This window comes from Panonychus citri, unplaced genomic scaffold, assembly GCF_014898815.1.
Source record: "Panonychus citri isolate SS breed McGregor unplaced genomic scaffold, ASM1489881v1 Contig00138, whole genome shotgun sequence".
Lineage (NCBI taxonomy): Eukaryota > Metazoa > Arthropoda > Arachnida > Trombidiformes > Tetranychidae > Panonychus > Panonychus citri.
Genome location: NW_026515543.1, coordinates 2796445 through 2812614, shown reverse-complemented (window position 1 = coordinate 2812614; position 16170 = coordinate 2796445). Strand labels below are relative to the sequence as shown.

Below are 16170 nucleotides of genomic sequence, written 5' to 3'. Positions count from 1 at the left end.
GAATAAAAACTCAGAACTTTTTTCTTTTTGTTTTCATCGCGATCCAATTTTCGATTACATGAATAATTGTGTTGACGATTATGACAATTTATTAATTGTTGTTTTTCGCGTTTAATTGTGTTCTTTTTTATCTCGTTACATGGAGAGTATTATTATCGTTGATTAAATTACCATGTTACAGGAAAAGAGAATCAAATTTAGGAACAATTTTTTTCTTAATTATCTTGAAAATTTCATTCAATTCTTATTATTCATTTATTCAGAACAACTTTGAATTTTTCATTAATGAGTTTCAGTCAATTTAATTGAAACAATTTGATGATTTGATTCAGTTTCATGATTCCATTTTTCGTCATTTTCAATCACAACGATAATTCAAGTTAATTGTATTGAAATATTTTTATATTAATAGTTTAAACTAGTTTTGTATTGTTATTTTGTTATCTCAATTTATTTAATCATACAATTAATTGTATTGAATATGTCAGGTACAGAGTTTCTGTTCAATTGTTATTTTTGATTGTGATTATTGAAATTAATTCAATTTGTTTGGAAATTTTTTTAGCTTTTGTCAAGTTAAGTTGAACTAATTTAAAAAGGATTAGGATTAATGATGAGATTTTTTTTTGCTTCTTGTATCATTTTGTTTCAATTTTGTGCAATTCTCATTGATTTGAATCAATCAATAACAATTAGCTAACAAAAGATTTGTAGTTAGTTTTTATACAATTTTTATATTGAGGATATTATCAATCATTAGTTGGGATTATGTAATATTTTGATTGGCAAGACAGAGTTAATCAAGATTGTCAATAGATTCTTGATAAAATATGACTTATAATCGTTCAATTTTAAGGCACAAGTTATTAAACTTAATTATCATTGCTGATTATTGATTATCGTTTTCTTTTTTCCATCTGGTTTGGATGATTGTTGATGTTTCTCGTTCTCTGTCTCTCTCCATGAGCAAGTTTCATTCCTGTGTCATGCTTATTGTTGATGATGAGGAAAAGGTGGTGAATGATAAACAGATACATTGAAATAACAATGTTATGGTTGTTGTTTTGTCACTCGGTGTAAGTTATTGATGATGTTTGCTTGTTGAAATCCAGTTAATCTACCCACTAATTATGAGTTCATTGTTATCTACATTAGTTTAGAATAATTAAATTTGGTTGATGATAAAGAAAACTATAAAGATTATTAGTAACTATAGAGTAGAGACATAATTATAAATAGATTCTTGAAGTACAATAGAAGAAACAATTGAGAAAATTAGACCATTGATGCGAATTAAACTCGAAATCATAAAGATCGATAAAAGACAGAGAGAGAATCCTAATTTAATGTACAAGAGTTGTGTGGTTAAAGGAAGAGATGTTAGAGTGATCGTTCAAAGATAGGGCAGTGAGTGAGAAACAGAGATGGAGGAGGAGATAGGAGAGAGAGAGACGACAAGAACGAGGATGAAGTTTAGGAAGAAGATGAAACAAAATCATTCTTCTAATCTTCCATCGATGCTGACCTACGATTAACACTAACTTTAATAGTAATTGTAAGAGTTGCTGTTGTTTATGCGTCATTTATCCTTTATAATCTTCTCTCGACTCTTGAGGAGAACATGAAATTAAGACTGAAATGACCAGAAACAAAAATGGTCAAGATTAAACTAAATCAATTGTAACAAATGTTTTATAAGGAGTGAGAAAAGACAAGAGAGATTGATGAAGAAGAAAAAGATTTGTGTCTATGAGAGATTAAAGAGAATTGCTGCCAAAGCGGGAATTAAAATCTTAATGAAAGTTGATGAGGATGTCCGAGTATCTGCAGTATTACAAAGAGGATCATAACATTCACATGTCTGTGTATTCACTTGAGTATCAGAAGTTCGGTAGCATGGTCGATCTTCACGAATATTACCACAGCTTCGAATGATTCGCTCTTTATTTGCTTCTCCCTTGAATGTGACTCCTAGAAAAGCAATAATAATGGATAAAGAGAAAATTAGAAAATTAAAAGTAAACAATCAACTAAATCAGTTCCAGTGTTCTATCGCGAAAAATACGAAAATTGGAAATAAAATTCACAAAGGATTATAACATATTAATCATGATGGAATGATATCAGATTCAAGATCGATTATTAACTAGATGATTTGAACAGGAGAAGAAAAAAAGAAGATGAATGATTAAATCTAATGTTTATTTGATGAATGATAGTAAAAGTAATAATCATGTTCGATGAGGAATCAAATTCATTCCAATGAAAATGGTATGTAACAATGTTCATTAAAATCATTATTTGCTAGATTATCAATACAATGAGTTTTGTCTATCATGAAACTCATGATAAAATGAACTCTTCTTCTTTATTATCAGTAGCTTAAACATATCTAATTGGGTGAATGAGTGGGAGAATGCAATTCGATAATGTATTGCGAAAAAAGTCAATATATTTATAATGGTAAATAGGAAGGGAGCAAAGAACATTAGAAATTTAATTAATAATCATTAATTATGGATAATCAGAATTATCTATCAAGATATTTCAACAATACATTGTATTTAATATCGTTGAAATTCAATTACAAGGGATTCACGTTATCAAATATTTACAGGCAATCAAGTTAATTCAATAAATGGCAAAGTTGAATCAAATTAATAATAGTTAACAAATGAGAATCATTTTTAAGGCAACAAATGATTATTCATTCAAGATAATTGTCAATGTAATCAGTGTAAACAAATTAGGTGATATATGATTTTATTCATCACTATTTACTTTATTTGTTGGACAATGTTATTATTATAGTGATATCTTTAGAAAGTATTGATAAATAATAATGTTATTAGATATTAGAAAAATGGTTATCAGCTGATATCTTTTTTCATCTTTTCGAATAACAAATTTCAAAGTTCTAAAAGTTTCAAATTGATGTTATAAAGTTAGAGTTTGTTACTATTCGATAAACAAGATATAAAATCTTCATGTTTGTATCGTTAGTTGTACGAAATGTATCAGAGTTACATGATAATGATATTCATGAAGACTAGAAGAGATTATGTAATGTTACAGTTTGACCAATTTCAAGTTTGACTCTATCAATCAGATCATCTTTCAAGGTTAAAGTTTCATGTCTATGTTCATGGTGGATGTTAATTCAGTAAAAAAAGGATAAAAATCATTCATTAAATTATCCATGATGAGTGTCACAAACAGGTAATGAAAATTCAACAATAAAATAGGAATTTATTGTCAAATTGTCAACTGAATTTACAGTTTATAATAGTAAATTGATTAAATTCATTTTACTTTTATGACTAAATTATTTGATTTTCTAGTTTTTCTTTTCATTTTCAATTGATGGAAATAGTGATAAATGTTAAAAGTACAATTACTTTGATGGAAATATTGATTGATATAATTGAAGAAAGAAAAATTGGCATGAGAAAAAAAAGATAAACAAAAGAATAATATAAATTCGTGTTTTTTGGCAAATTGATAAATTCCATGTATTTATATTATCATCATTAAGCATGATTATCGTTTCAATATCACAAAGCATTTACACTATTCTCTTTAATTTTCTTGTTTATCATCATCTTTCTCCTGGTATTCACTCAGAAAATGATGCCTGATGAACAAAGTTAAATCCATTTTACAGCAATAAGAGGAAAACAGATTACGAAGCCACGAGGACAAGATGATCTATTTTGAATTAATCACATCGATAATAATACTATTTGTAGTAAGCACTAAGGGCATGAAAATTACAATAATAAAGCAAATAAAAGATTCAAAAAGGTAAAATAATTGCCGTTAATTGAATAAAAGCAGAAGCAAGACAATTGACACAACGAAAATCGTAGGTTAATAGTGATGGTCATTAACTAATAATTCTCATGAGGGTAATCCGATCCTAGAGGCAATACAATACTAAAACTGGACTTTATCATGAATTTTCATGAGAAAGAAAACAAAGAGAAACCTTGAGAACAAGATAATTTCGAACATGATGAATATAAATAAAATGAATACCCTTGGAAAGGTTGATCTCATCATGAGACAGAACGCAAATGAGAAAGAGAGAGAAGAAGAAAAAAAGATGAAGAATTTGCGGAAAACAGGATTGATTGCGTTCTAAAGTGAAGGTTATTTTTCACATGGAATATTGACAATTTTCGTAAGCAAACGTACCAATAGTTATGGTATATAATCAATACGAGATGAGAAAAGAAAGCAAAAAACGACCGATACTAATCAATAGTCATCAAGGTTTTCCAATTTTTTCTTCAAGTCTCAAAGTAATGAAGATGAGTTTTCTCAAGTCCATTTGTATAAATAAAAGGCTAACATGAAGAAATCTGAAAAAGTATGAAGATGATAATGGTGATGGTGATGAGGAAGGATGAAAAAGATTTGATCTGTTAAATAATCACACGAACCTTGTTCAATTGTCTTTCGACAGAAAAATCTTTCTTTGTAGGCTTAAAGGTTTCTGATTTGTTGGAGAAAAAATCTTCACAATCCATGATAAATTTATCAGCGGTTGGATTATCCTTACAATCAGAATCTTCGATGTTGGTGCAAACGTAACATTTCATAGATTCACTGGTATCACATTGGCCTGTAAGTGAATAGAAAAATATAAACAAAAACAAAAACAATGAGCCTGATTATGTGAGAAATAGTGATGATTTCTGATAGAATCAAAAATTGATGCAAAAAACGTTAAAATTAACGATGAAGGCAAGAAGAGAAAAAAAGATGTTGATGAAAATGTGACATCATAAGAGAGGAAAAGAAAAAAGTTGCACTAAAAAGATGAGTAATAAATGTCTATTTTTGTTCTTTTCTCTTTTTCTCTTGTTTCGATTTTTTCATCACCTTTTTAATCTCTCTTTCTTTTTGTCTTTCTTGAAGATTCTTCCCATTTAGTTTGACCATTCAACTGGTAAACTGTTGTTTATCTCTCTCTCCTTTCTCACTATTTGACTGATAATCTTTTTGTCACATCAATTTTTTCTCTTCTTTCCAAAGGCAATGGTTAACTCACCCAAAGGTAAGGTAATTGCAAGAAAAAGCGGCATGAAAAGGTACATTTTCTGATTGAAACTAATCATGTTGATGGTTAGAAGATGTTAACGGTAGTCTGGGTTGTTTTTTTCTTCTCGGATGAATCACCTAAAGATGAACTTAATGATGAAAAATTGTTGTGATAGATACAGAATTTTGTTTCCTTTTAGATTGAAAATTGTTTTTACCTGTAGGGTTTAATGATGGAAAACAGTGTTAGTAAGAATTTTAAAAGAAAAAGCTGATTGTAGAAATGGTGTTGTTGATAGAGAAAAACAGACACAAAATTAAAGGTGAACAACGGTTATGTTTATAATGGATGTATTTACGTTTCGGGAGATGATGATGATGATGGTTATGATGTTGATAAAATGAACAAAGGAGAATAAGCAACGAGTAAGATGAAGAGAGAACAAGAAAGATAAAGAAAAATAAACAGAGAAACTGTGATAGCAAGAATTTGAGAATAGAGAAATGAGAAATGAGAGACACCGATAACTTAAAGATTGGGGAAGACCAAAAATAGAATTCACTTTATGAGCTAATGTAACTTTTTCCCCTCTTTCTCTATCAACATAATCATCATCATCATCATCACCACCACCAAAACCACCACCAACAACAACCTCATCACATTTTCTTTTTTCTTCCATCACCAAAATTCTGGTTACTAACCCAAAAACTATGGAATCCAAGTAATCACTTATCCTCCCGATTGTTGCTCCACTTGAAACTTCTGGTTATCAATCAGTTTAAACACTTAAACAATTAGTAAACTATTGAATATTTAAACTATGTAACAATTAGCCACAAGGTAATTTAAGAGAGAACAACAATTAACAACAAAACAAACCAAATTAAAAGAGGAAAACGCAATCAAGAGCAACGTGTAAACGAATGAAAAGTCTCTGTCTTGTTGCAAAGAGAAAAAAAATTTGTTCTTTTTTTTCTTCTCCTTCTTTTTCTCTTACTTTTTTCTTGTTGTTCTTTTCTCTTTTTCAAAATGTTCGCAGTGTTTAGATTCTGGTTAATCTGGTTACTTGCCAATTAGTTGTTTCTCTTATTATTAATCCCTCTTCCTTTTGGTACGAGATTTAATTAGTGTTTTTCCATTGGAACCAATAATCAACAATCAACAGTTTTAATCACAATTAGAAGGATCAACACATATTGAAGGTTAACATTTGATTCTTTCTGACCTTTGACGCCATTTTTTCACTTTCTTTTTCTCCATCTTTTAATTTGATAACCGATTATAAAATTGTTTGTATTTCGTTTCATCATAATCATCTTTAATATTGTGTTCTTCCCATGGTTTATCAAATTACCTCTTAAATCTAAAGGTAACAATGTAACAGGTAATTGAAATAGTTCTGGTTCCCTGTTGATCTTTTATGTGAAAATGAAGTAATTTTTTTTGCTTCTTAAATGTTTGTCTATAGTAATTGTATCCAATCTTTTGATTTCACCCTGACAATTGAATTTCCATTGATTGGTGACTGACTTGATCCTGATCGTAATCAATTTTTGGTAATTACTGTATTGGACTTTTCTTTTCTCAGACGAACAAGAAAAAAAATTCTATTCTAAGCTCATGAAAATATGATATCAACAGAACTGGTTTAACTCAATTAAGGCTCAACTTAAGTTCTCAACATATCATGAGATTATTAATCTGAATACATGATACGAGTGGTAATTTCCATGAAGAACAAAACAAACAGAGAGATTGAGCCATCCAATACATAACAACTTTAATACATAATTTACAATTTAAATTGTTCACCAATTGAAAATGGATCTCTCTTCATTCAACGACAAATTCAATTTTGATGAATTTCAAGTTGACTTATTTTCCTGAAAACTATATTAATCTACTCATAAGGTGTTTCAATGTCTGAAAATTTGACTGTGTTTACCCTGAGTAAACAAGCAAATTCAGAGCTGAGCAACTTGAAATGATCAATGGACTTTTCTTCAAATTTATTGGAGCAACTAAGAAGCGCAGTTACCATGAATCCTGATATCCGTAGACGAATGAAAAAAAAAGCCAATTGACAATCAACAAGAATAATAATAAATTTGATGATCAAGGTAAGGAATTTATGATGAAAATTGAGAATTTCATTCATTACTTTTTCTCTCCTTTCATCTCAATTTTCCAAGTTGATATTTATCCTCTTCCTGAGTAACACACTCATGATAAATGGTAGTTAATGATGATGCTGATATTTGATTAACACTTTCCCATGTTGATAAATTATTTATACTCATCATCGTAATTAAATTAACATTCATATATCCTACAAAGAGATAACAATTAAAAGTGTTAAAGTAATAATATCAACTAATTGCTTATACATTTCCATTGTTAACTCTAGGAAGCCATTGATTGTGTTTCTTTGTTTGTTTCACTAATTATCACTAATTATCATTTTCCAATCAAGTTATGACCCTGATAATTATCACCATGATTACGATGTCTGGTTATATTCATTTTCAATAATAATCTAATCAGCAATCAACCAGCTTACTAATAACTTTCAGACCAATTAGTTAACTTGATATGAAAAATTTATATAAGTTAATTGGTGACGCAATGTATTGATTTAAATTGTGATGAAATCTTTTCTTTTAAGGGAGAAAAAGATTACCCAAAGTATGTTATTGATTAATTATTGATTGCAGAATTTTTTTAAATCTATCTGACGGTTGATTACAATGACTTTCATGATTATTGTTTTTCTTTTACTTAATCAGCTTAATTTTCCTGATTTAGTTAATCATTTTGTTTGTTTTTTTTTCGGTGGAACGTCCGTTTGATTTTTGGTGCATCGAAAGTAAAAGCCATGGATTATGATGGTTGGTGATTTCTCCTGACAATGTATTGACCACAATGGATAATCTGAGATAATCTCTTAATAGGAAAAGTTTTTGCGACGTTATTTCCAAAGGGAAGGTGATAAATGCGGGTGATTAAGATAATTGGTAATAGTAAAATATCAAGTTGAGAGGAAAAATTTTCTTCATCAAGGTAAGAAAACAATAGGACAAATTTAACTTTAAACGGGCGATTGATTAAGTAGTAAAATGAGTAGACGGGTAAACACATAACACGAATACATAATAAATCTATGGAAGGGAGAACGATATTAAGAATAGATTGAGATACAATTAACTGATAATCATTAGCAAAAAAAGGTAATTAGAAAGACCGTAGGCATAAAATTTGAGATTTGCGAAAGATTAATTCAGCTTCGGTGTTTTTACGTTTTGCAATCAATGCCTGAGGGTATGGGACTGGTTTTCATCGTGTTCGAAAATGTTTTAATCATTTAATTGCTTTTTATCAGAATTCTGGTGTCCTTTTTTTTCTTTGTCTAATTAGATTATTATTGGTACCTAATATTCGTGAGTGTCATCATCGCCATCACCGTCCGTCGATTCCAGGCCAACTTCTTCATAATCTTTTTCCAATGCTGCCAAATCTTCTCGGGCCTCTGAGAATTCACCTTCTTCCATACCTTCGCCAACATACCAATGGACAAAGGCTCGTTTAGCGTACATAAGGTCAAACTTATGATCCAATCGAGCCCAAGCTTCAGCGATCGCTGTTGTATTGGAAAGCATACAAACGGCTCGTTGAACCTTAGCCAGATCACCTCCGGGTACAACGGTTGGTGGTTGGTAATTGATACCAACTTTAAAACCGGTGGGACACCAATCAACAAATTGTATTGATCGTTTTGTTTTAATTGAAGCAATGGCTGCGTTAACATCCTTTGGAACCACATCACCTCGGTAAAGAAGACAAACTGCCATGTATTTACCTTGTCGAGTGTCACATTTGACCATTTGGTTTTGTGGTTCGAAACAGGCATTGGTAATCTCACCAACGGTCAATTGTTCATGATAAGCTTTCTCAGCTGAGATAACGGGACCATAAGTTGCAAGAGGGAAATGAATTCGTGGATAAGGTACCAAGTTAGTTTGGAATTCAGTTAGATCAACATTGAGAGCACCATCGAAACGGAGAGATGCAGTAATCGAAGATACAATTTGACCTGAGAACAGAAAAAAATGATCAAATTAGTTTACAAGTGAATCTTTTTGCATTTGTGAAAGGGAAAATTTCAAGTATTAATACATGAGAAAATTCAGATTATGCAAATGAGTAAACATATCTAAACAAGTAATTTCAATTAACTTAATCAGCATATTTTTAGCAAAATTTCACAGAATTGTTGTCAAATTAACATCAAAGTCATGAAAGAGAATCAAAATTAATCAAAAATTTACATTAATTATGTAGCTTAACATTTTTCGACTTGATTATTATTCATGATGGTGAACTAATTTCGGTGACAAAAATGTGACCGAAAACTACAAGAAATAGATCAACATGTAATTTAAAGTTAATTGAAGCAATTGAATCAACACAAATCACGCAAAAAAATTATCATCATCATAACCCATTGAGTTAATTAAATGATAAAATTATTTGTTGATCGACTGAATCAATAATAGTTCATCAATGAATGTACATCGATTTGATAGTAGTTGTCTTTTTTTACTACTAATTTTGACTGAATGATTTAGTTAATTGTTTACTGTGAAAATTACAAAGAAAATAAGAAAAAAAAATAGTTAATTGAATGAATCACGAAAAGTGAAAGAGGTCAAAAGTTCTGAGTGATTCTGATGATTAGCTGAGATTAGATTGTCACGATTATTGATTTTCTACCTAAATAAACATCTACAAATCATCAGAATTATTATTGAGAAAATTAAGATTGTCACAGAGTTAAGGTGACTGATTCTACTATTGTTATTATCTGAATTACATGTAAGATGATTCATGCATGAGAAATGAAGTAAAATTGAATCAACTGAATAAATGATCATGAAATGAATGCAAAGGAAGTGAAAAGATACCTTACAATTCATTGAACGTTTCAATGACAATAATTCATGTTGTTCTTTATCATGATGACTGATTTTTACCTCATTTTGTTCAGCAGAAAATCAATTTCTGTTTTTCATTAATTATATTCATCTGAGAATAGGAGATGAATTTTTGAGATTGAAGTGTTAATTTATAATAATAATAATTGGTTACAAATTTCACTAGATTATTGAATTAAATTAAATAATCTCCTTTTTTTCACTATACTTTTCAGAATCATGAATTTCCAATGCATTGAGATTGTTACAATTTCATTTGAAACTTTTCGCAATTTGAGTTGATTGAAAAGCCTCCAAGGAATTGGCCTGATAGTTAATACAAAACACTAATCAAAAAGTTTAATTCATTTCCATTCATGGTAAAGGTTAAGGTTAGAAAATCAATACTAATGTAGAATCATTTACATGTTAATTAATAGTGAGATAAAGGTAAACATATCAATCAGAATGAAATTAATTCTGTTAATGATTGACTTTGAGTTAAGAGGAAACAATTAGAATATTGTAATAATAATAGTCAATTTCTTACCTATGAGACGGTTAAGATTAGTGTAAGTGGGTCGATCAATGTCCAAGTTTCGACGACAAATATCATAAATGGCCTCATTATCTACCATGAATGCACAGTCTGAGTGTTCCAATGTGGTGTGGGTGGTTAATACCGAATTATATGGCTCGACAACGGCGGTTGATACTTGGGGGGCTGGATAAATGCTAAATTCTAATTTAGATTTTTTACCATAATCAACTGATAATCGTTCCATCAAAAGACTAGTGAATCCTGATCCAGTTCCACCACCGAAACTGTGGAAAACCAGGAATCCTTGAAGACCAGTAGTTTGTTCAGAAAGTTTCCTAATCTTGTCCAGAACAACGTCCACTATTTCCTTGCCGATGGTGTAATGACCACGAGCATAATTGTTAGCAGCATCTTCTTTGCCGGTGATTAATTGCTCGGGATGGAAAAGTTGACGATAAGTTCCAGTTCGTACTTCGTCTGAATTGAATAATATAAATAAAAGAATAGAACAGAAAAATTAATAAAACAATAAATCAGTTAATTCGGTTAAATGTGAACTTCTAATGGGGAAATTTACATGAATTTTGAGATCATGAAATTGAGTTAATTTGGTTACATGTTAATAATAAACAACTCAATCAATTGGAATAATTTATCTCTATCATTTCGTGATTTATTTTTCGTATAATTTATTGGATTGATTGAATTTTGTAAATTCAGTGGTAGTTTATTGTGTAAGATTCTGATTTTCAGGGTATGAAAACTGTTGTTCATGATAATCAAAGTTAAATTGCTTCATTATTTAAGGTTTGACTTTTTTGTTCGTTAATCAAATTAACCGTAATTCAATTTATCTTGACGCGTATACAAACTTTACGAAAAAGGTTATAACAATTATTTAAATGAATGGAAATCATCATTCTTAATTGACAATTCACTTCTAATTAACCTTTAATTTCAATGATTATCATCATGTTTCTGTCTCTGAATCAATATCAACATAAGTTAGTTAAAATTATCCAAAGTTTATTATTAACTTTGTAATATTTATCGACATAAAAATAGCAACGATTAAGTGAATGATTAAAAATTGTTAGTTGATGGAAGATGATTTAAAACCATGATGATCAACATGAGGGTTATCATAGTTGGTTGATTAGTGAATGATTCAATGGATTGATGGGCAAGATAATCAGTTGTCATAACAATTCAAGTTCGAGTTGATGATTAAAATAATCATGTTAACAGTTTTGTCTTTGCTTTTGTTTAAACGATAAATTGATAACAATTAAGACAACAATCAACATGAAATTTAACGATGTACAATTAAAGATAAACAATAACAGTCAAACGAAAACAATTTAATAACTTTTGTAAGGGATAATTAATGGTTGATCAATCTTTTGATCGTTAGTAGTTTAGTTAATCAATATTGATTGAAGATTCATAATCTATCAAAGGATATTAAATAGATTCTGCCATGTTGAACTTAGAGAATACAATTTTGGGTAAAATTTGACATTGATTAAAGTTAATTGGATTGATAAATTAACCACTTGATTGAAGAAATCGATAAATATATTTGATAATCTGAGCGACACACCCGAATATATATTAGCACAATTAAAGATGAAACTAAATTGACAAAGACGAAGACTGATTGATTTAAATGCCTTGGAAACTGATTTAATCTCAATTCAATTTCATTTCATGAAACATGATCATCCATGTTGAACATAACTGATTAAACTAATCATTATCTACCAACAAAATATAGTTAATCATCATTCATTAATCTAATGATACAAAAAAAAGTTACATTAAGTTTTAGATTACCAACTAATCTCAATTTGATTGATCATCTAAACAAAGTTTCATTTGAAAATATCACAATCAATGATAATTGTGGTAGCAAACAAAATTAAAACAATCAAATCAACAGAAATTAAGTAATCAGCTGATACACAATTTAGAAATAAAAAAACAACAACAATTAGATAGTTAATCAAAAAGTTGATTCATATTATCAGTAATATCAACATGTTAATCTAAATAAGTTATTATTGTAATTATTATCACTCATCACATAGAGATTACAATTAGTTGAACATAAATCAATTCAAGTTGATTTATGATGAGACAACACTAATTAACATCATTAACATGCAATATCATTAACAATCAATCAAATACCCTTGATAATTTAAATATTATTCGGGTAAAAGGTATTGAAATTAGTACTTTGATAATCAATTAATCAGAATGAAAATTCAAACTAACAGGTAGATCATGATAATGGAATTGTTTAGTTGACATATTAATATAAACTAAAGTATATAAGTTCAGCTGAACTCAGTGTTATACAGGGAGGCTGATAATCTGTCCGAATTATTTTTGGTTTTCAGGTTAACATTTAATCATTGAACAAATGACCATTTAACCTCCATAATTAAGGTGTGGTCATTGAGCAATAATAACCTTTTCTTAGGAAATTTAAATTGATTGTTTACTAATATTCAGCTAATGTATTAGTTAATTTCCTCTGTTGAATCAAGTTCTCAATGATAATAACAGTGATTGAGGGAAAACAAGAATAATTTTAATATCGATAGTTAATTATTAAGATATTAATGGCTAATCAATGAATGATTGATTTTCACTATTAACGATCAGACGATTTTTCCTTCCAGCAATTAACTAGTTAAAACTCAATGTAAACACGTTTAAATCACGTTTAATTTACCTGTAAATACATTAAAACGATTTTATGAATTATCGTAATCATATTTAGAGGATATTCGGATAATTATCTGGTTATTAACTTTCTAGCATTTCTTTCATATCCCCCAATGAATTTCATGATAATATTTAATGAATGAAGGTCAGAATAATTGATTTGACAATATTCATTGCGAAATAAATTATATTATTCATTCAATTGATTTCGATATTGTATCCATTTGTTTAGATTAGATTGGAATTAGATTTCCAATGATATGGATTAATTTCAATCAGAGTATCTCTCAATCGGATTAAAGGAAATATCATTCATTTGTTTTAGATTACGAAATATAATCAAAGTTAATCAATGAGAATCTTGAAATAGTACAGAACAGAGATTAAGATTATAATCATGATGATCTCATGCTCTTTCATCAATAACATTCAAGAGATTTGGTTACATGAACTTGAAACACTTTGTTTTTCATCGTTGATCGTTACAGTCTCATGAACTGAATTAGAACCTTGAAACTTCAATATATCATCATTCTTAAAACTTCCTGTCAATTTTTCCTCGATCGTAATCATCATCATCCGTTTCTCTCTCTCTCCTGTCTATCCTTTCATCAACATCATTTCTAAGATGATAGACTTTTCTTTCACCAAGAAATGGAAACCAACCTCAGTGTATGATATAATTTTCTTTCAGGCTTGAAAACAGGGCGTTATAATTCAGAGAAAACAGATAAATATGAAGATGATACTTAAGATTATTGCATCAATTTTTTTTCTACCCCAACAAAACTCTTGTTCTCTCTCTCTCTTATCCGATTGGAATTTTTTTCTCTTTTTTTTCGCCATCAACATCTCATCATCTTCATCATCATTCAGACTTTTATGTAAGGTGAGATTGAGGGTTTAAGGAGCAGAAAGTGGAAGAGGGAGCATGAAGATAATCATTAAGAAGAAGCCAAACTTGTTGCTAGTTCTACCAAGCTGACCTTAGATAATGACCTGAGCATTGTTGTTGAATCAAGTTTCAACATTTTTCATTCTTCAATCTCTTTTTTGGCTCTTTCATCTCTTACCTTGTTGGCTTTTCTATCATCCTATCTCTCTCTCTCTTCTTTCTCTCTCTACCCTTTTGTTTTTATATCTTTGAAATTGATAGAGTAAGAGATAATTTCTCAGACAAGAACTTGTCAAGTGAATCATGATCATGATCAACTAGTTTCAACACAACAAAAGACTCTCTTCCCATGATTACTCTCTCATTTTCTTTTCTTTTATATACCTGAGGTGTAAAAGATAACAAAAAAAATCATTATTTCGTCAACGTTGAACGACATATATCGGTTTACATTGTCAACTATTGTACTTATTACATTTTGCATCATTAAAGGTAAACACATTACATAATAATCACTTCTTGGCACTTAAAATGTTAGATAAACTGTTACAAAGACATTAACACCAATTATTTAAACATTTGAGGTTAATGTGTAACTTTTATCCTCTTCAAAGATTATTAAAAAGGATTTAACTAATGGAAAAAGACTGTCAAGGTAGATTAAGGCAAAGAAAGGTGGGGCTCTGTCTATCATCTGATATCGGGTATTGTTTCAAATTGATCTAATCAAAGCTAAGTGATTTGAAAATAATTCTAATGATCTGTTGTCCACTTTGTTTCTCTCTCTCTCTCTCTTTTCTTTTTTAAATTTCCAACGAAATAAGAAGATCGTAAAAAGGTCAAAATCCTGATTATTACACGGGTGAGATTTGTAGTTGTGTCTCGGGAGTGGCAGAGAGATGGATGAAGAGAAAGAAAAGAAAGTCAGAAGAAAGAGTAACTAATGAAAAAGAAAACAATATACAAAGACATAGACACATACATGGAGTTTGAGAATGAGAGATACTAGAAAACAGTTTCATTAAATTGTTGCTATAATTATATTGGGAGTTGGAATAAAACATCAATATTAAATTAGTGTAATAAACATTTATGTGTGTGTGAGAGAGAGAGAGAGATTGAAGGGAGGAGGAAAAGGGTGTGATAAGCATGACACAGACACAGGATAAAGTCAATGTCTTGGGTTAATGACAATGAAGATGAAGAGACACATTGATGAGAAAATGGAGGAAAAAAGAAGATAATTCTCCTTACCAACTACTGTGGGTTCGAGATCGATGAAAACAGCCCTTGGAACATGTTTACCTGCCGATGTTTCACTGAAAAAGGTATTAAATGAATCATCACCCGATCCAACTGATTTATCACTTGGCATTTGACCATCAGGTTGAATACCATGTTCTAAACAATAAAGTTCCCAACAGGCATTGCCCATTTGAACTCCAGCTTGACCAACATGGACACTAATACACTCACGCTGTGGATAATTAAAAAAGAAAAGAAAAGAGAACGAAAAAAACATAGAATATCAAATAACAAGAATTAAACACTCAAATAGAATAGAAAATTTCAGAGGAAAAAAAAAGAGAAAAGAACAAGATTGAAACGAATGGAGAAACAAAACAAAAAAACACCGAATCCAAACGAGACCAAAAGAGAAAAAGAAAAAGTGACCCATGACAATTGAATGGAACAAAATTGACGAGAAACTATAAAAGAATAGAATTCGACCAACGGAAATGGAAAAAAGAACTTACCATGTTTATCCAAAGAGATTAGAAGATGAATTTACACGCGAAAAGAATATGAGATGGAAAAAATGGCAAATTGAACGAGAGAAAATGAGAAGAAAATAAAGGAACGGAGTAGGAGAAGATGAAGAGATGATGAGAAAAGAGAAGAGGATAAGTTGGAGTTGGAACTTGAACAATGAATCTGGTTCCTTGTTACCTGGTAGACTGAATAAGAGACTAAACTA

General features: G+C 29.7%; 1 protein-coding gene and 1 pseudogene across 1 annotated transcript; both read right to left on the bottom strand.

Annotated features, from left to right (window-relative positions):
- Positions 1–422: 422 nt before the first annotated feature.
- LOC128393284 (uncharacterized) lies at positions 423–6046 on the bottom strand (annotated as a pseudogene).
- Positions 6047–7680: 1634 nt separating this feature from the next.
- LOC128393281 (tubulin alpha-1A chain-like) lies at positions 7681–16170 on the bottom strand. The gene is made up of 4 exons (XM_053353422.1): positions 15950–16170; positions 15447–15669; positions 10571–11038; positions 7681–9140 (listed from the first exon to the last, which is right to left on the bottom strand). The coding sequence occupies exons 1-4, from the start codon at positions 15950–15952 to the stop codon at positions 8479–8481; spliced, it is 1356 nt and encodes a 451-aa protein (XP_053209397.1). The 5' UTR covers positions 15953–16170; the 3' UTR covers positions 7681–8478.